At 34.5% G+C, this 25,028-nt stretch overlaps 3 protein-coding genes and 1 pseudogene across 13 annotated transcripts in view; 1 reads left to right on the top strand and 3 right to left on the bottom strand.

The window, feature by feature from the left end:
- Positions 1 to 10,894, bottom strand: part of LOC147407787 (disease resistance RPP13-like protein 4) — a 67,888-nt gene extending 56,994 nt beyond the window's left edge. The window contains exons 1-6 of one of the 10 annotated variants that reach the window (XR_015176886.1): positions 10,382 to 10,800; positions 9,996 to 10,074; positions 8,344 to 9,392; positions 7,941 to 8,238; positions 7,595 to 7,802; positions 2,085 to 4,644 (exon numbers count right to left, since the gene is read on the bottom strand). The gene's annotated coding sequence lies outside the window, so the exon portion shown is untranslated. Of the gene's footprint in view, positions 1 to 2,084; positions 4,645 to 7,594; positions 7,803 to 7,940; positions 9,393 to 9,995; positions 10,075 to 10,381 lie in introns of those variants that run through there. The other 9 variants (XR_015176887.1, XR_015176889.1, XR_015176888.1 and 6 more) reach the window with 9 other exon arrangements.
- The window catches only part of LOC147407784 (disease resistance RPP13-like protein 4), a 39,980-nt gene that overhangs the window by 3,887 nt on the left and 11,065 nt on the right, over positions 1 to 25,028 (bottom strand). Inside the window, exon 2 of one of the 2 annotated variants that reach the window (XM_086436543.1) lies at positions 514 to 568. The exons of the other annotated variant lie outside the window; for it this stretch is intronic. The gene's annotated coding sequence lies outside the window, so the exon portion shown is untranslated. The remainder of the gene's footprint in view (positions 1 to 513; positions 569 to 25,028) is intronic. 2 annotated transcript variants of the gene reach the window in all.
- LOC147407786 (aspartyl protease family protein At5g10770 pseudogene) lies at positions 13,630 to 15,042 on the top strand (annotated as a pseudogene).
- On the bottom strand, positions 19,751 to 24,359 carry LOC147407785 (disease resistance RPP13-like protein 4). Its single transcript, XM_086436541.1, has 3 exons — positions 24,204 to 24,359; positions 24,064 to 24,118; positions 19,751 to 22,520 (listed from the first exon to the last, which is right to left on the bottom strand). Exon 3 carries the CDS (start codon positions 22,513 to 22,515, stop codon positions 19,921 to 19,923), a length of 2,595 nt encoding a protein of 864 aa, XP_086292667.1. The 5' UTR covers positions 22,516 to 22,520; positions 24,064 to 24,118; positions 24,204 to 24,359; the 3' UTR covers positions 19,751 to 19,920.

Below are 25,028 nucleotides of genomic sequence, written 5' to 3'. Positions count from 1 at the left end.
AATATAGAGGAAAACCAAAAAAAAACTAAAACATTTTGAAATTAAGAATATTAAAATATGTTCCGATCTGATCTTTTTTTTTTTTTTTGGAGCAGATTAGGGTACATCTGAAATTGTATCAGATCTAAGATTTCAATCCGAATCCGATACGAAAATCTGATTTTTCATGTTTTTTCGGATCAGATTGGTTCTGTCCCTTTCGGAAATTGGGTATATTTCAGATCACTGCCAGCCCTAGATATGATCATAATTAGTTAATTTTTCCTATAAAACAAATATGTAGACAAAATCAATAATTTTTTGTTATTTATCAATGTGTTATAGAGGGAACTTATTTTAGTATTGGAGAGTTGAAGAGACTCAGGACCAACATCCATAAATGGGTCTTGTTCTGGTAATAACAAATTGAGCTTATTCCAGGAATACACCATTAAAGTAATAAGTAATAACAAGGAAATAAATACATGGCAGATTAAAGCTTGAGAAACTAAAAGGAAAAAGAGCATGACTTACAAGGGCTTATAGTTGCTTATGCCTTATATTACTTTCCTTCTTTTTTGATATTCTCCTGCAAAGATCCAATTAGGTTATTTAATTATTGTTACCCAAAAAAAGAAAAAAAAAAAAAACTATTGTACAATAAGCGATATAATCAAGCAAAGAAACTTTAAAAAAAAAAAAAAAAACTTACTATTGTATAGATAGAGTCATGAATTCTATTGTGAAAATGATAAGAGCTTTCTTAAGCAAAGATACCAACACAGAAATGCAATCGATTCACAAACACATTTACACAGTCAGAAAAGTTTTAGAGAAGCAAGTTTTGTATTAGATGAGATGAGATGAAGTCTTTAAAGTCAACCATTCCCCAGCTGAAGTTGTAGTATTTTATTAGACATTATAAAATAAGTTTTTAATACCACTTAGCACTTTTTTTTCCTTTACATTTAAATTATTTTCAAAGCGTGTGGTGTACCCGCTCTTGTCCTTTTCTTATAATTTGTTAAACAAAAATAACGTGCATTGTGATGCACCAAATCTTATTCTGAAGATTAGATCAAATATTTAAAGATAAAAATTATATATAATTCTAATTATTCAATTAGTTAGGATTTTCTCTATTTCCCATATAAATCCTCTTTGGATTTCCATAAAAGTATTTTATCGTAGAACAAAAAATTCTTATTATTTCACAGTATTCTTTATCTTCTTAAATCGGTTGGTCATGATTCTCCATTAAAGAACTTGGATCAATTTTTATTAGAGGTTTTCGAACCTCTTCTAATCTTTCATTTAGAATGAATTTAGTTTATCACGAAAATCATGTATCTACTATTGATCACCTTCAAGCAATTAAAAGAATTCTTCATTATCTGAAAGATATAATCAGGCATGAGATTTTTATTTAATTAACCTAAACTATTGAATGACCCATTGCCCAGATCCATGACCCTGTCCATTTGACCCAAATATTCTGCTCAATTTCTCTAGAGCCCTGTACAAGTACTCATTAGGATTTGCATTTTAAAAGTGTTTTTAGCATTGAGAATTCAAATTATCACCAAGCACATTCTTAATGTCAAGCCTCTCCAATTTTACAAGCCAAAAACTTGGGTAGTCGTTTTCTTTTAAAAAAAGCTTAAGAATCCAGATGCTTGTAAGAAAACAAATTAGAGAAATGGGGAAGAAAAGACGAAATATTTTTATTGAAATTCTATTTTCCTAGAATTCATTCTGCAAGGGCAATAAGTATAATAAGGTCACGACATAAATACAATATTTTTTATTAATAGCAAAAAAATACGGGTCATGACATATCAAGAATGGTCTACAATCAAAATGGAAATTTAAATTGGTTGCATGAGAAATAGCTTTGTGCCGCATGATCTTAATCTTCAACATAATGATCAAAGGCTAGACATGCACTTGATCTAGAATTAAATCGTTTGATCATATTGACACGTGATCGAATGGACAAGTCAAAGTATAATGAGTAATGTGAGAGGGATTCAGCGTCAAATTAAACTCAATGGGAAGTAAAATGTTTCTCTATCAAATCCCTAATTATCAGCCATTTGAATCCATAGCAAAAAAGCAAATCATGGCTCAAATAAAATGTTAAAATGAGAGAATACAAATACAATGGAGAGTTAATTAAAGTGTTCGAGAATAATTTACAGAAGAATTGGAAGACTTATATAAACTAAAATAGAGAAGGAAAGAAATACATCACACAAACACAAATTCTTCTTTCTTCCTCCAAAAGCAAATACAATCTTGGTCCACTTCACCTCGCAAATAAGGGTGCACATGATTCGAATTTTGACAAAATTGGAATCAAACCAAATATGATTGGTTCGGATCAGTTCTTATACTTTCAAGATAGAAATACTAATATTTTTTCTTTCAAAAGAGGAACCATTTAAATCAGATCATAAATAATGCCCATTTTTAAAAGGAAAATGATTTTATGATTAAATTTTGACTGAAATCTGTATAAATTGAAAATTAGAGGAAGTTCAATGAGACTAAAAAAATTACAATTTTAAAATTGGTATTTTGAATGGATTAGTGAGGAAACTAATCCATAAATGGTAAATTAACGAATCCAAATCTAGGTTCGTAGAGTATATTTCATTTAACAAACAGGACATAAAGGATCTCGAAAAAAAATAAGGAATCAAACTCTTTGGAAAAAAAAAATTCCATAAATGAGTAGATCTATTTGAAAGTTGAGAGAGAGATTTATGTACATTTTTTATGAGTTTTTGTTAGAAAAAAATAGAGAAGACGAAGTTGAAGACTTTAATAAGTTACCTCTTTGTAACATACTAACACAATTGAGAGAGAGAGAGAGAGATGGATTACCTCTTCATTTTCCGACGAGGTGGTAAGGTGAGAAGATGAACGATGACTAGGTTTTCTTCAAACTTGAAGAAGAGATAAATAGAGAATAGATGAACAAAACTAAGAAAGGATTTTATTTTTAAATAAATATATATATTATAATAAATACTTCGGTTTGATTCGATTCTATTATACCCCTAATTCGAAATCGAACCAAATCAATCTGATTTTTTTTTTTACAATCCGCACCCGAACCAAACCATTCTCAATCCAAACCAATCCAATTCCAAAAGACTTTGGATTGGTTCGATTCTTGGATTTACCCAATCCAATGTGCACCCCTACTCGTAAGGGATCGACTTCAACTTTGGACACTCCACAACTCTTAGGAGTTTTAAGTAGGGTATTGCTCTTTGCGTTCTTGGTCACTCCTCTAACAGATAATACAACTCCTTTAAACTTAAGACCTCCGATTTTCATACCTCTTCTTCATTCATTCCAAACAAGTCTGGATTCAAGTGGGTGATATCACCTTCGTAAATGCCAAGATGACATAAATTAGGAAGAGAAGTCGGATTGAGCCAAACAAGTGCCCTTTCTCCTGGATAGTTACACAGATAAAGATCTGAAAGCTGTTGAAGAGGTTTCATAGCCTACTATCTTTAAGAGTAGCTGATCATCATATTGCAAGAGAATGAAAAATTTATTCCTAAACACACTAATTGTGGGAGCTCGAACAACACCTTCAGCTCCCCTTCTTCTATTTTATCTTCTAAATCTATGTCCAGCAGAAGTTGTTTCAATTGAATCAATTTCTTCAATCCAAAAATACGAAACCCATCCTTGACTATCGATTTCATATCAAAACTGAACATAGAAAGTTGTTGAAGGTTTTCGATCTCCCTGGGGCAGCATTCTATAGACCAACAACCAGATAATATTTTTCAAGAGATCCTAGGAATGGGGATGTAGCTCTCTCAAACCATTCAAACATGAAGCTTCATCTTGTCTCCATGCATCACCCAGGATAACCAAATATTTCTTCTCCTCCAGCAGCTCTTGTAGTTCCTTCAATTGATCATATAGATCTATGTTTGCCAAGTCTCTAGGCGAACTACTTTTTTTAAACATATTCTTGATCAACTCTTCAAATTTGAATGTTTCGGAATAAGTCACCATAAAGACATGATCGAAGTAATTCTTGACATCACCATCATTGTGTATCTTTTGAGCAAGGGTGGTTTTGCCGATACCACCCATACCAACAATTCCAATGATGTTTAAGGACACATGTGTTTTTAAGACCCAGTGCTTAATTTTCTTCGCATCATAGTCCAATCCCACTATTTCAGCATCATTCACCAAGACTGGGTATCTCAATGGTCGATTATTCGCTAAATGTTCCTCGTTCAGAAAGACTGAATTTGTAGGAAGGTAAAAACCCATCCTCTCTCTAAGATTTCGAATTTCTTGATATATCACACCCAGCTTCTTTCCCATTCAATAAAAGAATTTCCAGAATGAAGGAGAGCAATAGCGCTTGAACTTTGAAGTTTGTTTTCTTCTTTCTGAATTGAAAAATAACTCACAATCTGATATAATGTCCTCTGTATCATATAGTAATTCTCTAAATTGTCCCACAACCGTCTTAAGAGGTTCCTTGTAGTCCTTCCTTCTCACTTTCGCCACATGTTTGATGAAACTGCTTATGGAACTCAAGCACATGAGAACCTTCATTTTTGAGACTTTCGACCAATTTTTCTATGAGAACATTGATGACTGCGTCCACCATTTTTCCTGCACATATAGCAATTTTTTAAAAGATTAAAATAAGGGAGAGGGAGGATTAACAACTAAAAATCCTAACATTGTGTTATTGCCTTGAGCTATTCTAACTAACAATACAGGAAAAAAAAAGCACTAAGTATTTATTGTGCAGGGCATTTAGACCAGTGTATTAATATTGACTTTTAAAATTGAAGTTCAAAACTATAACATAAAAAATATAAAAATAAAGATTAATCCATCATGGTATGTTTGTCTTCTAGGAAAATCCATCAGGAAGATCAATTCTAAAGAGAAAATGAATTTGCACACTGTTTCAGTATTTTGTCGAGAAATTAATTTTTAGTTGGACTTGGACCCCATTTTTCCAAAGTCATAGGTATATATTTTCTTATATTTTATATGGTGGGTTAAAAAAAATTGTCATGTGCCAGGAAAAATGGAGGTGAATTCTCTTACATTGAACTCCTCCTTTGAGAAAATTTTCTAGACCAATCATTTGCTTTCAAAAAGAAACAAATGAGATTATATGAACTGTTTTTCATCATTCAAAGTCATATATAAGAAAAATAAAAAAGTTGTTGCTGACAAGTTACTACTAAACCAAAGTTAATAATTTCTTATAAATTCGAGATGTTACATGGCATTAAAGTGTACATTATTGTGTGCAAGGATATCCTTTTCATCTCTAGGTTTTTATTTTTTTGGTGTGAGACATATGTATAAGTGAATATAGTATGAGCATATTTAGCATGTAAATAATATAATGCAGGTGGGAGTGTTAATGGATATCAGCATGTTTTACCAAATAGGACGAGCGAGAAGCCAAAATTACCATTTCATATGCATTTTTAAAATATTTAGCATATAGATGATAGATCCACCGTTTAGTGACTATAGGATTCTTCTAGATTAATAACTAGTCAATTGGCTTTGAAGACACTGAAACTTCTAAAAAAGGGAACATTAATGGGAGGCTGGTTCAACAATGAAACCTTCCCATAAGGAGCAATTACACGAGATGGCAGAGATGGGATTCCCTAAAATTTTGAAGTCCAACACAGAATCCTAAGGAATGAATCACCTATTCCATTACAAACAATCGAGGAGAATTCAGAGAGCTTGGAACCATTGTTACAAACTCACTCTCATCCGATTTCCTTATTGGGGAAGGCTCCTAAAGGGACCTTGGAATATCATCCTAATCCTATTTTACCTGGTTCATTAGTTTGTAGGGCTAGGCGGAGATAATTCGTTTCTTGGTTCACTTTGGTTTGTTAGTTTAGTTTGCTTATTCTTATGCATATCTAAGAGTTAAACAGAAAATTTACTTCTCTTATATACGTTGTATCTTTCAATATTTGGCTCACTGAACCCAATGAAAAAATTCAGCAAAGCAGAATGAGTCCAACAAAGGGAAAAGAAATAAAAAAAAATAGTCCCAATATAACAATATCATTGTTGTTGTTGGATAAAACTAATGGTGGAGGCAACCAACATACAAACAAGATCATGGGAGAGTAAGATTGACAGTGAGGGTAAACTTGAAAAGATTCACATCCTTCATAATTTCTAAAATTTTATTTGGGAAATTTATGCCCAAGGGACAGAGATATTCTTAAGGCTCAGATCCATTCAATAGGCTGGGTTCACAAATTAGTTAGTATGGATTTGTTGTGTTCCATGAATCCAGTACAAACAATACTGCGCACTAGTTTTGCTTCCACCGAGTAGGAATGAATCCGGTGACACAGTTCTAATCCAATCAAGGAGTGTACCTTAAAAGGAAATTTAAATTCTTTGAAGAATTTTGTGATATCCTTTCAAAGGAAAATGACTCGGTGCTTCATGGTGCAATATCAGTGGCCTGGTTATTCCCTACCAAAGCTGAATTCATTTAGGAAAATGAATGTTTGAGTGAGGATGATATTGAGAAGGGCTGCAAGTTGGACACGGTAAGCTTGGTAATTTTAATTCATAATTTATAGCCACATGAACTTTAGAACATGGGATAAAATTAGGGCTTTTTCACATTTATTCCCTTTTGTGCAAAATTCAAGGAATCATGTAATGTTTGAAGGAATTTTGGCTGTAAAATGCATTTAGCAAATTCGGCATAAATTGATGATGATTGGACCTTAGCTTGACTCTAGTCTTTGCCCGTTGACCATAAGATAGTTTTGGATCACAGTAGAGACTGATCATCTCCATTGGACGGGTACGGTGCCTAACACCTTCCGAAACCCGTAATCTGACCCCTTACCCATTTCTCTTATCCGTAGACCGATCCGGATTCATTTTGGAGTTATTTTTTATTCCTAGACCTAAACTAGGTGGCAACTCCCAATTCTCAGAAAATCCCCCACTTTACCAGTCAGGCTCCTTCAATTTGATACATCCAAAGATACGGTACCGAAGTTGTTAGGTAAAAAGGAGTCTGAAGCAACCTTTTTAGAACAGAAATTGATTAAAGAATCTCCTTCTAAAAACATTCTCCCAACATAGGGGTAAAAGAATTCAAATAACTTTTGATATTTTATAAGCAGGACAGTGTATAGACTGTCAGTTCAGAAAACCTTCCCTTATTAAATTAAAAAGGATAAAAGAATTCCAAGAAGTTTTGAAAATCTTGAAAATAATGCAAGACCCATAAATTTGTTTATCAAACAAACAAAGCTTATCATTTTTTCGCACCCATGCTAGGCCAAAGATACATGGCACTTTGAGATGAGTGCACTGGACACTCAATAGTCACGAAAGGACTTGAGAACTCTGAGGTTGACATCCTATGTCAAAATAACATGAACCCTTATGCCAAAATTCCATATTGAAATATCACAAAATCCACTATAAGAATATGAGCCCAATTTATGTTCTTAAAAATGGCATGTATTTATTTCCATCTTAGTAGTAAGCTAGCTACCTTTATAAGTATTAATAACATTAAAACTATCATCAGTACCTTAGAGCTGGGGACATTCACGCATCTTTGCACAATCTTGAGATCTTCATCCATTGGGAGTAGTTGCCTTTTGTTCCAGAAGTTGGGTTGAGTTGAAGGTACCCTTTCCCCCTTAAGGGTGTCTTTTATAGGCTCAGTCCTCCATACCCAATTAAGTTTTTCACCACTGTTTTGGTTTTTTTACCTTCACAGAAGTTTGAGAGTTGACCTATAAAAGAATAATTCAGAAAAAAAAAAATTGTCAGTATTTCAAAAGAAAAAATTGGTGTTTCAATCCAAATTTAATAATTGGTGATTTATTAATAAAATGATTGCTACATTTATGAAACAATATTTTTTGATGTACCTTAGCTGAATTGAAGATTTCTTTGCTGCAATTTTGAAGAATGCTAAAAGACCAAGCAGGGACTAAGAACTTTTCGTTGGATTGCAAGTCGACGGTGGCATCACTCGAGGTGTTTGTATTGCTCAAGAAACATACTGAGCCGCCACCAACTTGGTCGTCAAACTGAGTTACTGTAACACTATTTCCGAGTTCCTTGTCGGTCAATGACTTCTGGGTGAGAATCGACTCTACTGAGTTGATGGAGGCATGAAGTTGCTTTAGATGTCCCCATTTGGGCTTTGATTCAAAGTGTACCTGACTGCATCATAATTTATGTTTAATTAATGCTTTGCTCTTTCTTTTCGTTATATTTCTCGATCAGTTTTAATTTACTATAGAATTAGTTGATTTTATATGTGATCACCATATTCATCAAGTGGTGCATCATAATCGTAAGACATTGTGATATATGGTCCTTCTGCGGTGCGGCTGAAGTTGGTTCCTCCATGATAATGATGAAACCATGCAACCAAAATAAAATTAACATAAAAGATTTTATTCATGCAGATATCTCATGTGAGTGTATTAATGATTAGTATAATATGATTGTTGTGTGTATGAGGGCCTATGGCTCCTTATAGAAGTACTGTTATCAGATCATAACTGTTGATGAAGATCAAATGTACCTAATAATATTGATCATGGCAGTTGAGGTGATAACTACGCTAATACTGACCTTGTAGTACTTCTGTAAAACACCACCCAATTGGAAGAACCGTGCAACGGTGAATGCTACATCTTCAGCAGTTCTAATAATGATTAATGTTAATTAAAGAGAAGAAAACCCACCAGCCAGTCCAGTTCTCAGTCCACATCTTGGGACTGTTTGGATTGTTTGGATTGAAAGTAGTGCAGTAGAACCCGTTACAAGTGTTTATCTGTTTGAAGACACAAACCAAAGAATTTACTAAGATTTCAGACCTACAAATGACACAAAATATTGGGTTGAATGATATTAATGTCTAATTAATGCGCTCATTAAAATAATAGAATGATTATCTGCACCCTCTGGGCAATGGGCTGGGTTTTCTCTCTTTTTTATTGTGATCTAAAAGCTAGTGCCCAATAAGAAGACATGCTAGAACTGTGAGGATTAAAAAAAAATTAGCATTTTGCTGTAAAGTTAAATGTAAGTATCATTTGAGGGGAAAGGGAAGGCAAGGAATTGTGTAATTTAGTTTATATTGGGATTTAAAGATATTATTATGATTTATGTTGCAATAGCAATATCAGGAAGTTATTTCTTTTGCCCTTAGGAGACCCTAAGTTAAGGTTATAGGGTTAACCAAACATTTGAGGACTTGAAATAATCAGTCTGTCCACACACACAAAGTCACTTTGTCTTGCGTGCTAAGTTCTCTGTATCTCTTAAGATGCAGCTGCTCAAAACCACCAAGCCTTTTATTCACAGATCTTCTTCAACAAAATCAAGACCATGAGTCAGTTCTGAGTAATCTATATAATGTTCTAGAAGAAAGGTAGAATGCCAAACTTCATGGAACTTCCCATAAATTGGGATTTCAATTAAAAAAAAAACTGAAAGGGCAATTAGGTGTCAAAAATCCTTGTTTTTAGATTGAATAAAGGCTATGAAATCATTTCGCAACTTGATAAAACTTTATCTCTTATCTTATTTTTCATCCAGCCTGTCCAAGGAAGATATCACTATAACATTTCCATTACCTTCTCCACAACATCATCTTCATGCATTCTTATGAAAATACATACCAATAACATACTTATTGAGCCCTCGTGGTAAATATGTATAATATGCACTTAGTAAAGGTGTTCCAGTTTGACATCAATTGGAAACTTCAAAGAAAACAATTTACTACTAGCACACTCAATAAAATCTACTGATCCTCTCTAGTAAACTAACTAAACATATCCATTACCCTTAAAATCCAATACAAAGATCAGAACATTAGAAGAAAAAAATGCTACAAAAAATAACTGAGAGACTTATGAGAGTCAGCATCTGAGCTCGTACATCTTTAGCATTGATTTTTGACAAACCTGAGTTGATTTTTGAGCAGCCGCCTTCAGATCTTCAACAGCTCGCTCCCAATCTTCTGTCAAAAGCTTGGGTTCACCCCTCAGGCAAATAAAAAACATTCCCAGTTAGATGTCACAAATGCAACAAAAAAAATTGTACAGTGAAATGCGCGAACATCTAGTATGCAGAGAGGAAAGAACTAAATCATCAAAGATAGAACCCTAATCATCAACAAAAAATTGTACTAAGTTCTAATAATTGTTTCAGGTATATCACAATCAACGAAACATTTACAGTAAATTTCCAAACAAACCAATGAATCAATGGAGAACGTATCTGAAAATCGAAATATCTTAGTCCTATCAGATTAAGAAAAAGATAGCGAGAGAGATTGTAGAGTTCATACCTAAAACAAATCAGAAATCGAAGACCGTGAGAGGGGAAGCTTGAGGGATCGATATTTCAGATAGAGGAAGAGGGATCACTTTAATGTTTGAGTTAGGGTTTCGTTCGAGTATTCCGATCGAAATGTGTTTCGTTCGAGAGTAGAGCTTCGTTCAGTGGAAAGCTTCTTCATCTTCGTCTGCGAAATTGAGAGAGAAAGTGAGAAAGAAGAGAGGTGAAGAGTTAGGTTTCTTCGTCTGAGAGAGAAGGGGAGGAAAGGATAGACCAGGAGAAAAAGTGACGGAGAGGTTAGGGAGGACTTTGTAAAAAACCTTTTAAGGGTACGTTTGATTGCATATGGAAAATAAGGTGGAAAATCAATTTCCATGAAAAATGATATTTTTCAAATGTTTCATTGCACATGAAAATGAAAATTCATTTTTCATCTTAATAAAAAAAATCCACTCATATTTTTCATCTCTAATTTTTTCACTCATATCTTCTTCTTCTTCACCACCACCACCACCACCATTACACTAACATCGTCATCGTCACCACCACCGTCGTCGTCGTCATCACCATCTTCGATCAGCTTTCCTCTCTCTCTCTCTCTCTCTCTCTCTCTCTCTCTCTCTCTCTTTCTTCTTCTCCATCCCTCACCTCCGCCACCACCATCACCACCACCATGTTCTCTCCTTATCTTCTTCCTCACTTACCTCCGTCGTCATTGCCACCACCACCATCACCGTCGCCACCGCCACTATCGTCACCACCGCCATCGCCACCACCACCGTCGCCACCGCCACTATCGCCACCACCACTATCACCTCTGCCACCATCGCCACCGCCACTTATCTTCTTCCTCTCCCCCTTCTCTCAACTTTCTTTCTCCTCCTCCTCTCTTTTTTTTTTTTTTTCTCATTTAATTTTCCCATGATTTTATCCAAGTAAAATCAAACAATAGAATTTGATTTTCCAACCCTACCTATTTTCCATCACAATTTTTCCATGGATTTCAAATTCCATGGAAAGTCACTTTCCATGCAATTAAACATACTTAGTATCGACCATCGACAGATGCAGTTTTCTTATATATATTACTTTAGCACTACTGACCTCCTAATTTTTACTTATTACACACCATTACCAATAAAATTAGATCACTTTTTACAAAAGAAAAAAAAAATGATGTCTGCATAAAAAACCAGGGTGTTGTCTAAAGCTTTTTTTTTTTTTTTCTAAATACCAATAGCATTGATATAATGTATCTCATGGATATTATCATAATGCATACACCTTATCTTTAACAAGGTAATAGGTACCACGCTATCCGTGCAAAATGAATTAGAAACACCAGCTAATCAACTCATAGGTATTCCATCGTCAATAAGTATCCATTCATGTTTGCCAATTTTAACAAAGGAAATTTTTACCTAGAATTTTGCAAGGAGTTCTTAATCACTAGTTTAATCAAGTAGTTGTATTACATGTAAATTACTTAGGAAATCAGTGGAACGGCAAAATCAAGGCTAGACACGATGGAATGGAATATTGCAAATACAATTAATAAAACAAATCAACTATCTTATTAAGTGTAATGGGAAACTCTATCCCTCCCTTGTTTCAAACACTTCTTATTACTCCATTAATGCAATCATAAATGGATGCATTCAAGTTAATTTGAAATTTAAATATAAATGTGATGTCATATATTTTTTTACATTTTTTTTTTTTTAAGGTAAGATAACTCGGTCCACAAGCCTACAAATTACCCCAATGTAAAGTCTGCTGATAGGGCGGACAACCGGGTTGGGATTTGCTTTTGTCAATTGACCTAACCTAAGACCCAATCTGTTGCTGTGCAAGCCCAACATGGCCTGGCCTAGGCTAGCTCGGCCCAATTGAATTCCTATCTAGGCCTCTAGGGTTGAAACCATGCACAACACCTCGTATTCTCAATCATTTGGTGGGTCTCAAATCTCAACATTTACGAAAATATTCTTTTGAGATCGTCTGTTTGGAATTTGTTATCGAAGCCTTTATCAGTCCAACTCAACCAGTGTTAATATAGTATAGGGTGGAGCCCTCATCATGTGGTGTTAAAGTGCCCCAGACTCCACAAAGACTCAAAAAACTAATTCTATTTATCGAATTGGAACAAACCATGAATCACTTAACGTGTTATTTTTGAACATGAGATCCCAACCCAAAGAACGTTTAAGATCTTAAGCTTCATGAGCATATGAGTTGGTTCAAATCTTCTACAATTGGATGTTGTTTCCCTGAGTCTTTCTCAAGTCCTCTTAGATTAGCTTCATGAGCATATGAGTTGGTTCCAAATCTTCTACAATTGGATGTTGCTTCCCTGAGTCTTTCTCAAGTCCTCTTAGATTAGCTTCAAGTTGGTTCCAAATCTTCTACGACGAATTGGATGTTGTTGCCTTGAGTCTTTCTCAAGTCTTCTTAGATTGTTGCTTTCAGTCTTGGTCCAACCTTCCCCCCCATTAATTCTTTCTATGTAAGTGTAACTATGTAAATTCTCCAGGACTTAAGCCCAAGGGGACTAGAGTGACTTGACAGAGCAGAACCATATGGCCATTATGGGTTCCTCCTCCTTCCATTGTCTCCATTTCCTCTTCTTTTCACTCCTTTTGTGTCACTCTTGCTGTTTGAACAATGCCTATGCCTACGGTAGTGGACGAGTGCGAGGGAAAGGGACAACAAAGAACCATCATGTTATTGAAGTCAAATCCTTATTATCAGCAAATGTATGCTCTGATTCCTTCACCAAAGGTAATATAAAACCATGATGCACTTGATGCTCAAGACATTGTCTCTTTATTTTTTATTTATTTTTAGATTTATAGATTAATGTACCTTTTTTCAATAATAGGATTTTTTTCTTAAATTGAATAATAGAAAATTTATTAAAAGGATAAATGAAAGTGTGAATTATTACCAAAACTAGAGATGAAATCATCTTATTTACATGGATAGCCAGTGCATATTCCAAAAATATTTAGCCGAGCGTGGAACTGGTGTGAGTGCGAATATAGGAGGGGGAAATTGAAGCATTATGAATTATGACCCTTAGTAGATTTGAAATCTTACTAAGGTAGAAAGACCAAACACACCCCAAGATTATTCCCATTGTTTTCGAAATAATGAAGGAAGGGTGTTGTTCAATGGTAGACTCCACCACAGGTAATGTTCAAAAATATTTAAAATGAAAAATGTTCCATGTGATATTTTATTTTTGGAATATTAAATAACAAATAGTTGTACATAATTTTGGATTATCTTTTCTAGTTTGAGTCTAGAAAAAGACCTTGGTTTGGCCCTAGGCTATCTGTCCTGCCTGAACTTGCTTGATCCTTCAGTGGCTCACACTATGGTATGACCAAACTTTGCCCCATTGTGCCACCACCTTCATTCATATTTAACACAATCTTTTATTTGACATTTCAGGTCCAAGACGATCACTCGCAACACTACGAATGGCTCACATAGACGGGCCTTGTGCACCAATGAGCCACAGAAACAACACAACTCTCAATCCCATCCAAATCCTCCTCCAAGACAAAACTCGGGTACGCTTCCTCCGCTCCAAAGCTCCAGTCCGTTTGGACACTAACAATTACGTAGTTACTATTGGATTTGGTACACCCAAGCTAGATCTTTCGCTGGCATTTGACACTGGCAGTGACTTTACTTGGATTCAATGCTAACCATGTGTTGTCAGTTGCTATCCGCAACAAGACCCAATATTCGACCCCTCCAAGTCATCATCATATTCTAATATCTCTTGCAGTTCTAAGGAGTGCTCCCAAATAAAAGGGAGTTGCTCCGCCACCTCCACCTGCATCTATGGCATCCAATACAGCGTCGAGTTCTATTCAATTGGATTCTTTGCACGTGAAACAATAACGCTAACATCTTCAAATGTATTCCCCAATTTCATATTTGGTTGTGGTCAAAACAATCACAGACCAACTGGAAAAATAGAGGGGTTACTCGGCCTCGGACGCAACAATATATCACTTGTATCTCAGACTAGTCAAATGTTTGGAAAAATATTTTCTTATTGTATCCCACTAATAGCAAGCTCTACTGGATACCTAGCTTTTGGAGCCCCCACCAAGACTGGTCTCAAATACATGCCTCTATTGACAAACCTGCGCCGTCCATCATTGTATGTCCTAAACCTATTAGGGATAAGTGTGGCAGATAAAAAATTAGCAATCTCACCATCGGTATTTACCTCTTCGGGTACCATCTTAGACACTGTTGTTGTAATCACTCATTTGCCACAAACAGCTTATTCAGAACTCAGGTCAGCATTTCGAAATTTGATGTCAAAGTACCCACCAGCTCAACCATATTCATTTTTGGACACATGTTATGACCTTTCTGGGTTCGACACGGTCACAATACCAAAGATAACCTTGCATTTTGAAGGTCGTGTTGATGTGGACTTAGACAGGTCGGGAACATTATTTGTAATAAGTGCATCACAAATGTGCTTGGGTTTTGCTGGAAACAATCCAAATGACCCGACGACTATCCTTGGAGTTGCACAACAGCGGGCATTGGAGGTGGTCTATGATGTGGCTGCGGGAAGGATAGGATTTGGATCAGGAGGTTGTAGTTAGTCATGAAGATTGTTCCCTTCCTTTTTCACAAAACAAGATTATCTATATAGGATAGGTAGATAATAAAATGAATGAACAAGAATTTGGGCTTGAAAACTGGTGTTTGTAATAAGAACTAGAAATGAAAAACCTTGAACAACTATATTAGAGAGCTGGTTTTATAGTCTGTTTGTTCCAGAATTTATATTTGATCAGTTGTTATTGCGACATCTTGTTCTAGAATTTATATTTGATCAATTGTTGTGGTACTATTTTTTAAGGGTCCTGTCACTAGTTGTGATCATTGTCAAAGTCATCTAATATACAACTGAAATGGTGCATCCATGGCCTGAAACCCAAATGGAAGTTTGTTTAGACAATTTATTGAATTGCAAATCTTAAATTACAACAAATTAACAAGCAAACAACAGAAAAATATATCCAAATGCAGATTAATTTCAAAAGTTCACAACATCATATATTGTGCTTGCATAGATTTTAATTTCAAAAGTTCACAACATCATATATTGTGCTTGCATAGATTTTTCTTTCCTTGAGAGTAGTTGATCATAATTGGAAGAAAATGAACATCTTATTATTGAGAACTACAATTGTTTGAGATCTTACAACACCTTCAACTCCCCTTATAGTCTGAGTTGAGTCAATTTCTTCAACCCATTGTTGACTATATCCAATTCTCAAGAAAAGGGAAGAAACAGAGTTGTCCAAGGTTTCCAAACTCCATGGGAAGGCACTCTAGACCCAGAACCAGTTAAAATTTCCAAACAAAATTTTCTTCTTTTGCAATCCTTCTCATCATATTTCATATTTGTATCATGTACTTTTAAACACAAAGATTTTTGTTCCACAAAAGTGCTCATAGTGAAGAAATAATATTAATTCATCAAGATACTATTTTCCAATTTTTCAACATATTCTTGCTTGACTCTTCAAATTCGAAAGTTTGTAAACAGTTACCATGAAGACAGGATCAAAATAATTCTTCACCTCACCATAATTGTGTATCTTTTGGGCAAGGGTGTGGTTTTTCCAATACCACCCATTCCAACTATTCCAATGATGCTCAAGGGCCCATGTATTTTTAAGACCCAATTCTTGATTTTCTATGAAAACATCATTATGCACACCTACTATTTCATTATAAAACATTAGTTTCGGGTATTTCAGTGGGCTATGAATTTGTATTTCCTGATTTATTTCACCCTACTTCTTTCGCCTTTTATAACGGAATTTCCAAAATGAGGGAAAACAATAGCACTTGAACTTGATAAAGTCTTCCAAACACTTTAATAAAGTCTCCATTGTTATTATTGATAAGAAACTTTAGTTTTGGATTAATATTCCCTCCAAGCCACAAAGAGGAGCAAATATGCTATCTATCTATCTCTTTTTAGCATTTTATTTGAGTCATAATTTGCTTAATTTCATAGACATACATTCAAGTGGCTGATAATTAGGGATTGGATAGAGAGACATTTTGCTTCCCATTCAGTTTATTTTGATGTTGAATCCCTCTCAAGTCTCACCTCACACATTAAAGTGGGACTTGTACGTACATTCGGTCGAAGTATCATCACTTTGATCAAATGAGTTTGTTGAAGATTAAGATCATGCGATGCAAAGCTATTTCTCATGCCACCAATTTAAATTTCCATTTTGATTGTTGAGAAACTTTTCAACTTTGGGTATACACCATACTAACTTGATACATCATTTAGATTTATATATATTCTCATTAAGCCTTCTTTTTTTAAGCCAATATATGCAAATCTATTTCATGTTTTATAAAAATGAGCTACATTCTGTGAGCGATAGTCCCACATCATCTAGGTATCATAACCTTGGGCTATATATAAACCTGGGGCAATCCTCACCTTACACGCCAGTTTTGTGAGGATGAGTTATGCCCATGGGCTTTTTCACACTCGACACATGGTAAACCGCCTCGTCCTTATGGACCACTTGATCCATGGATCAGCCCTTGTTATTCTTCAATCATCCAAGCCGGTTTTTCATCTCGTCTCAACAACCATCAAGACTGAGTTGACTTGTCCGAGTTGTCCTTTTCCATACAAGTTGTTACTTTAAAATCGTTTTGATTTTTTTTTTTTTTTTTTTAATTTTTTCCGAATAATTATTGTTTTATCATAAATGCCGAAAGTGTAACAAGTGTTGACAGATTATTCTTTTAAGTGTTGACAGAACTTTCATATATGTGATAGTCCTATCAACACATGTAATACTATGGATAAGATAATCCCGGTAATTATTTAGGAAATTTCCATAATTTTAACATTTAAGAAGGATAATAGATGGTCAATATTTAAAATATTAAAACTTTTACATAAAAGATATCAAAATCTGTTGACTCGTTTGAGATTTTCAAACTATTGGCTGAGTCATGGATCTCAGATGAATCATGTTGATGAGCAATTCACATTGGCTTCCAAGTTATCTCGATCTTGGGCGATTTTTCAGATCATGTCAGACTATTTTGCCTCTCAAAGGCGGCATTAATTAACACATGTTATGACCTTTCTGGGTTCAACACATTCACAGCACCAAAGATAACGTTGCATTTTGATGGTGGTGTTGATGTAGACCTAAACAAGTCTGGGGCATTGTATGCATTAAGTGCATCACAGATTTGCTTGGCTTTCACTGGAAACACCAATGCCAATGACTTGACTATCCTTGGAAATACACAGCAGTGGTCATTGTAGGTGGTCTACGATAAATAAAATGAATGAATAAGAATTTTGATTATCATCATGTACTAGAATAATTTCATAACCTACTTTTGATTAAAATATTATATGTTGAAACGAAGTAAGTTTATCGTACATAGAATGGCTTACTTTCATCCCCAAAAATTCCTTATATCATATCTTGGAGTTTAATAGTTGATGAATAAGGATTGGATAGAGACATGTTCCTCTAATCAAATTTGGACTCTGTACATCAAATCAAGTATTGAGATCAACCCATTTATTTATGATCAACCACACCAATGATCTAGAAGAAAAAAAAAAAAAAAGCTGGCTTTTTTATCAAGTAAATTGAAAATTGAGATCAAACCACTTGTGTTTGTTCAGGAATATTAGCAGCAAGTGTTAGCTTGCTACCGCACTTCTTCATCGAGATTTCATTTTTGATTAAATTAAAAATGGGCCATATCCATTATCCACTGTTACAGGAACAATCAGTTATCATCGATTTATATAAAATAAAATAAAAATCCTTTAGTTCAATCTCAATGGTTAGAAATTACTAATCAAGTTGATGTTTGTGAGCTTTGAACATTCAAGGAATCAATGGGAGATGCAAATGATGGCTGAAATGGGAGGATGCTTTAAGTATCCAAGGAATCCTAAAGACGCCATTTTAAATAAAAACACTAGAAAATGTCTCATTTTGACATCTCGTCTCGGCCATGAACGAGATAGAATTAAATTTAGTAAGAAGTTAATAAATAAAAACACTAGAAAATGTCCCTGAATGAAGGGTCCCAATGCTCAAGATTTATTGATTTTTTTTTATTTTGTTCAAAATCTTATTTTCACAGCTCTTTAAGCATGAAACTCTAGCCAAAAGCCTCCAAAATTTGAACAAAAAACTTGAAAAACAACAACAACAAGAATATCAAAAGAGAAGAAAACACAGTTTTTAGCGGTGGAAATATAGATGTATTATGGCGGGGGGAAAAAATCGTCACTAGCATATACTTACAGCCGAAACAGAAGCGGAGGTCATTCTCGTCGCTAATCCGCCGCTACAGACCAAATTTCTTGTAGTTAAAATTTTCATGATCATCTTCTAAGTTTAGGAATTGCTTTTAAACCATTTAGCACATTCATGTTAGAAGGCAACAAAATAATAGGGGAATCGAAAGGGGGTCTTCTTAATGGGATGACTCCAACATTTTCTTTCATCATTTCCCAAGGTTTGGAAGCATTTTATGCTTGCATCACTTAGTATTTTCTCACCCTTCTGCACACTCATATGTATTTAAATTGGTAAATCGAAATATATCCAAAGTCTTTACTGCAAACAAGACAAATACAAAAAGAAATTGGTAAACATTTATTGTGTAAAAGTCAAAATACACCCTTGATTTTTTCACTAAAAGACAAAATGATTAGGAGTATTATTAAAATGTGAATATGGTGGAGAATGCTAACGTCCTCGCGAGGTATTAGACGTTAGCATTCCAGCAGATTTTGAAGTATACTGAATTATAAAAATAGAAGGAGAGTTACTTTGCAACCACAATAAATATGACTAATTGGATAAACAAATTTTTATTTACTCAAAGACCCCATTCTGAAGTAGTCACAAGAGTAAATGCAGTTACTATTCCAGCATTTTCTCTCTTCCACTACCTAAAAATCCAAATATTTTTCCTTAAAGATTCATTTGGAAATAGAACTTTGATTTGCAGAGCCCACCACGAAGGAAAAAAGCTGTCTTAGCCCCGCAATAAAAAATCAATACTGATCTAGTATTTGTTGTTCAATAGCAACTCTCTCATTTTATAACATGGAATAAAACAAGCAAAGATGCTCAAAAAAAATGCACAGAAGAGTACAGAGTCTGTTCTATGGTTAAAGAAAGCAAGAACATGCATACCAACGATAAAGCTTTCAATACACACACCGCATGATCTTTATCTTCAACATACTGATCAAAGGCTAGACATGCACTTGACCTAGAAAGAGAGAATAATACAATGGATGAGGTGAGAGGGATTCAGCATCATCAAATTAAACTCAATGGGAAGCAAACAGTCTCTGTCATGGCTCAAATAAAAAGCTAAAAAGAGAGAATAATACAATGGAGCCTTAATTTACAGAAGAATTGGAAGACTTAATGTAAATTAAAATAAAGAAGGCAAGAAATACATCACATATTATTCTTCTTTCTTCTTCCAAGTGCAAGTACCATCTTGGTCCACCTCGCAAGGGAGCAACGTCAACTTCGGACACTCCTCAACTCTTAGGAGTTTTAAGTAGGGTATTGCTCTTTGCATTCTCGGCCACTCCTCTTCCAGTTCATACAACCCATTTAAAATTAAGAGCTCCAATTTCCATACCTCTTCTTCATTCCTTCCAAAGAAGTCTGGATTCATGTGGGTGATACCACCATCGGAAATGCCAAGATGACGTAAATTAGGGAGAGAAGTCGGATTGAGCCAAACAGGTGCCCTTACTCCTGGATAGCCACACAGATAAAGATCTGAAAGCTGTTGAAGCGACGGAAGTTCATAATCCACTATCTTTGAGAGTAGCTGATCATCACTGCAAGAGAATGAAAAACCTATTGCTAAACACACCAATTGTGTGAGCTCTGACAACACCTTTAGCTCCCCTTCTTCTATTTTATCTGTTGCATCGAAGTCCAGAAAAAGTTGTCGGAGTTGAGTCAATTTCTTTAAACTAGAAAAATGAAACCCATCCCTGACTATCGAATTCAAAGAAAAACTGAACATACACAGTTGTTGAAGGTTTTCAATCTCCCTTGGGAGGCATTCTATAGACCAACAACCAGATAACATCAAGATGCTCAGTTTATCCAGAGATCCTAGATTTTTTGGTAATCTCTTTAAATTAGGACAATCAGATAGCCATAAAACTTGGAGGCTTTGAAGGTTTCCAATAGAATCTGGAAGTCTCTCCAACCCGGAGTCTTCTATCACAAGACTAACAAGATGCTGCAATGATCCTATCCCACTCAACCAATCTACTGCAGGGAGTTCAGATGACTCTTGGAAATAAAGATTCAAAACCCTCAACCGTTTTAATTGGCATAGTTTTGATCCCATATTTTGAACAAATTCCTCACTTTCTTTTACATCAATCCCTGTCACTGTCCGCAATGATTTGAAATTCATTTCTTCACTAAAGAAATTCATATCCATATTCGACACCATGCCTACTCGACGTGCTTGGATACTATATGACTGACCTCCACCCCCATCACCGATGCAAATAAAATTTTCTTCCATTGCAATCCTTCTGATCATTTCACGTACCAAGTCATGTACTTTAAACGCATACAAATTGGAGCCAAGATCTTCCATATGTTCATGCAGTAATAAACAACGACTAATTAATTCATCAAGATATTCTTTTCCAACTTCATATGCAGACCTTGAGTTTTCCCTTCCTCGAATAAAGCCCTCACCAATCCACCATGCAATAATCTCGAATGAAAGTATTTCATGATCTTCTGGAAATACGGCTAAACACAACATACATGGTTTCAAATGCAATGGAAGCTCATCGTAACTTAATTCTAGCACAGAAATGATAGGTTCACCTTTCTTATCCAACTCTTCTTTCAAGTTCTTAGATATTTTCCCCCACTCACTGGTCGAACTTCCTTTACTGATCATCATTCCTCCCACAACTTTGATCGCCAATGGGAGCCCTCCACACCTATCCACAATCTCTCGACCGATGTGCTCAAGCTTTGGATCCGGACACCTCCCTCCCTCCCTTGCAAATGCTATTTTTGAGAATAATAACCAACTGTCCACATCAGAGAGAAGCTGAGAATGATGTATGCATGTCTTAGTGGCTCCCATTGAAAGAACTACATCCTCATTCCTAGTTGTAACAATGACACAACTAGTCCTTTGAGGCAAAATAGACTTCAAACTATTCCACCATGAGCCTTCATCTGGCCTCCATACATCATCCAGGATAACCAAACATTTCTTTCCATCCAGCAACTGTTGTAGTCCCTTCAATTTATCATATAGGTCTATGTTAGCCAAGTCTCTAGGCTCACTGATGCTTTTCAACATATTCTGGATTGAATCTTCAAATTTGAATGTTTGTGAAACAGTCACCATTAAGACATGATCGAAGTAATTCTTCACATCACCATCATTGTGTATCTTTTGAGCCAGAGTGGTTTTGCCGATACCACCCATTCCAACAATTCCAATGATGTTCAAGGACGCATGTGTTTTTAAGACCCAATGCTTAATTTTCTTCGCATCATAGTCCAAACCCACAATTTCAGTATCATTCACCAACTCTGGGTATCTCAATGGTTGATTATTTGCTAAATGTTCCTCGTTCAGGACAGAATTTGTAGGAAGGTAAAAACCCATCCTCTCTCTATGATTTCGAATTTCTTGATTTATCTCACCCAGCTTCTTTCCCATTCGATAACGGAATTTCCAGAATGAAGGAGAACAATAGTGCTTGAATTTTGAAGCTTGTTTTCTTCTTTTTGAATTGAAAAATAACTCACAGTCTGATATAATGTCCTCTGCATCATATAGTAACTCTCTAAATTGTCCCACAACTGTCTTAAGAGGTTCCTTGTGGTCCTTCCTTCTCATTTTCTCCACACGTTTGATGTAGCTTTGCATAAACTGAAGCTCTTGATTCACGGCCTTAAACTGCTTATGGAACTCAAGCATATGAGAAGCTTCATTTTTTAGACTTTCGACCAATTTTTCTATGAGAACATTGATGACTGCGTCCAACATTTTTCCTGCGCATATAACATATTTTTAAAAAATTTAAATAGGGGCATTCAGTCCAGTTTATTAATATTGACTTTTTAAATAGAAGTTCAAATCTATACCATAAAAAAATAAAAATAAAAAAGATTAATCCATCATTGTATGTTTGTCTTCTAGGAAAATCAATTCTAAAGAGAGAGTGAATTTGCACACGGGTAGAGCCATGATTTTGCCACCTCAAACCCCCTAGATTTAGTGGTTTAGATTGGATTTGAAAAATAAAATTGAACCAGATCTTGACTTTAAAGATGTACAGCCACTAAACTCCAAAATTTAAATACAAAGATGAAAAATTGTATTTTCTCAATTATTTTTTTAGGAGTTCATAAATTTTATGTCGATCATGTTTTTGGGTTTTTTCAGTCGATATGGATAGGTGGTCCTTTGATTCTTCGAAGATTAAAAAAGCATAGATATATAAATAAAGAGTGCTAATAATATGTCACGGTTTTGGTACAAGCCCTTGATGCATATGCTCACAGCCCAAGAAATGTATGACATGTGGCGCGAATGACATCAGCAATAGAGGGATTCTCTCTTTTGCCCACTGCCCGCATATTTCATTTTTTAAATTTCAAATTTTAAAAAGGATTGTTGGGCCTACATTGATTATCACATTTATAATCTAACAATACAGCCTTTTAGATTTCATGAAAATATTCATATTCAAAAAACAAATATTGTTTTTCGAACTTGATCCAAGGTGTTGAAAATGGAAGGCAAGAGAAGTACCCAAATTTAAAAATAATATTCAACAGTGAAAAATTAAATATTGTTCTTTGAGCTTGATCTGTTCGTTTCATTTCATACTTAATCTGAAATTGATCTAATCCGATCCAAGCACATGCCTTATTTTCAAATTATCAATGTTCAAACAATTTTAAAAATATAAATCATATAAAATTTTAAAAAATCCACTTCTCAACTATAAATATAGAGGAAAATAAAAAGACTAAAACATTTTGAAATTAAGAATATTAAATATGTTTGAATCAGACTTTTTTTGGAGCAGATTGGGGGACATCCGAAATTGTATCAAATCTAAGATTTCAATCCGAATCCGATATGAAAATCTGATTTTTCATGTTTTTCGGATCAGATTGGTTCTGACCCGTTCGGTCATTGGGTATATTTCGGATCATTGCCAGCCCTAGATATGATCATAATTAGTTAATTATTATATATTTTCCTATAAAACAAATATGTACACAAAATCAATAATTTTTTGTTATTTATCAATGTGTTATAGAGGGTACTTATTTTAGTATTGGAGAGTTGAAAAGACTCAGAACCAACATCCATAATGGGTTTGGGATCCTTCAAATAAGTGTTGGGTTGGGTCTAGATCTGAATAGAATTCCAACTTTTAAATGGGTCTTGTTCTGGTAATAACAAATTGAGCTTATTCCAGGATTACACCATTAAAGTAATAAGTAATAACAAGGAAATAAATACATGACAGATTAAAGCTTGGGAAACTAAAAGGAAATAAAAAATAAAAAAATGACTTACAAGGGCTTATAGTTGCTTATGCCTTGGATCACTTTCCCTCTTTTTTGATATTCTCCTGCAAAGATTCAATTAAAAAAAAAAACTAAACAACCATTGTATAACAAGCGATATAATCAAGCAAAGAAACTAAAAAAACTTACTATGTGTATAGAGTCATCAACTCTATTGTGGAAATGATAAGAGCTTTCTTAAGCAAAGATACAAACACATTTACACAGTGAGAAAAGTTTAGAGAAGCAAGTTTTGTATGAGATGAGATGAAGGTCGTCTTTAAAGTCAACTATTCCCCAGCTAAAGTTGTAATATTTTATAGGACATTATAAAATAAGTTTTTAATACCACTTGCAATTTTTTTTTCATTTAAATTATTTTCAAAGCGTGTAGTGTACCCCCTCTTGTCCTTTTCTTATCATTTGTTAAAGAGTTGAAGGGTAGATTAGTCATTTCAAATTAATTCAAATCACTAAGTACTCATTTGGATTTTGCATTTGAAATGTGTTTTTTGAGAATTGCTTTCTGAATTCAAAATATCATTTTGCACATTCTTAATGTCAAGCCTCTCCAATTTTACAAGCCAAAAACTTGGGTTGTCTTTTCTTACAAAAAAAAAAAAATATATATATATATATATATATATATATATCGCATTATCACCTTGTAGGAAAAAATAAAGAATTCGGGAAGAAAGGACGAAATATTTTTAGTGAAACTCTATTTTTCTAGAATTCATTCTACAAGGGCAATCAAGTATAACAAAGGTCACGACATAAATATGATATTTTTATTAATAGTAAAAATATGGATCTTGACATATCAAATATGGTCTACAATCAAAGTTAAAAAGTTTCTCACCAATCAAGATGGAAATAGTTAATTTTTAATGGGGATGTGATAAATAATCTAATAAATTGGGGTGTAATAAGTTAAAGTTGGGGTGTCAATAGCAATTCTCTTTTTTCTCTTAA

Source organism: Akebia trifoliata, chromosome 3, assembly GCF_017979445.1.
Source record: "Akebia trifoliata isolate Shusen 1 chromosome 3, ASM1797944v1, whole genome shotgun sequence".
Lineage (NCBI taxonomy): Eukaryota > Viridiplantae > Streptophyta > Magnoliopsida > Ranunculales > Lardizabalaceae > Akebia > Akebia trifoliata.
Note: the sequence above shows the minus strand (reverse complement) of the source record. Positions and strands in the feature narration are given on the sequence as shown.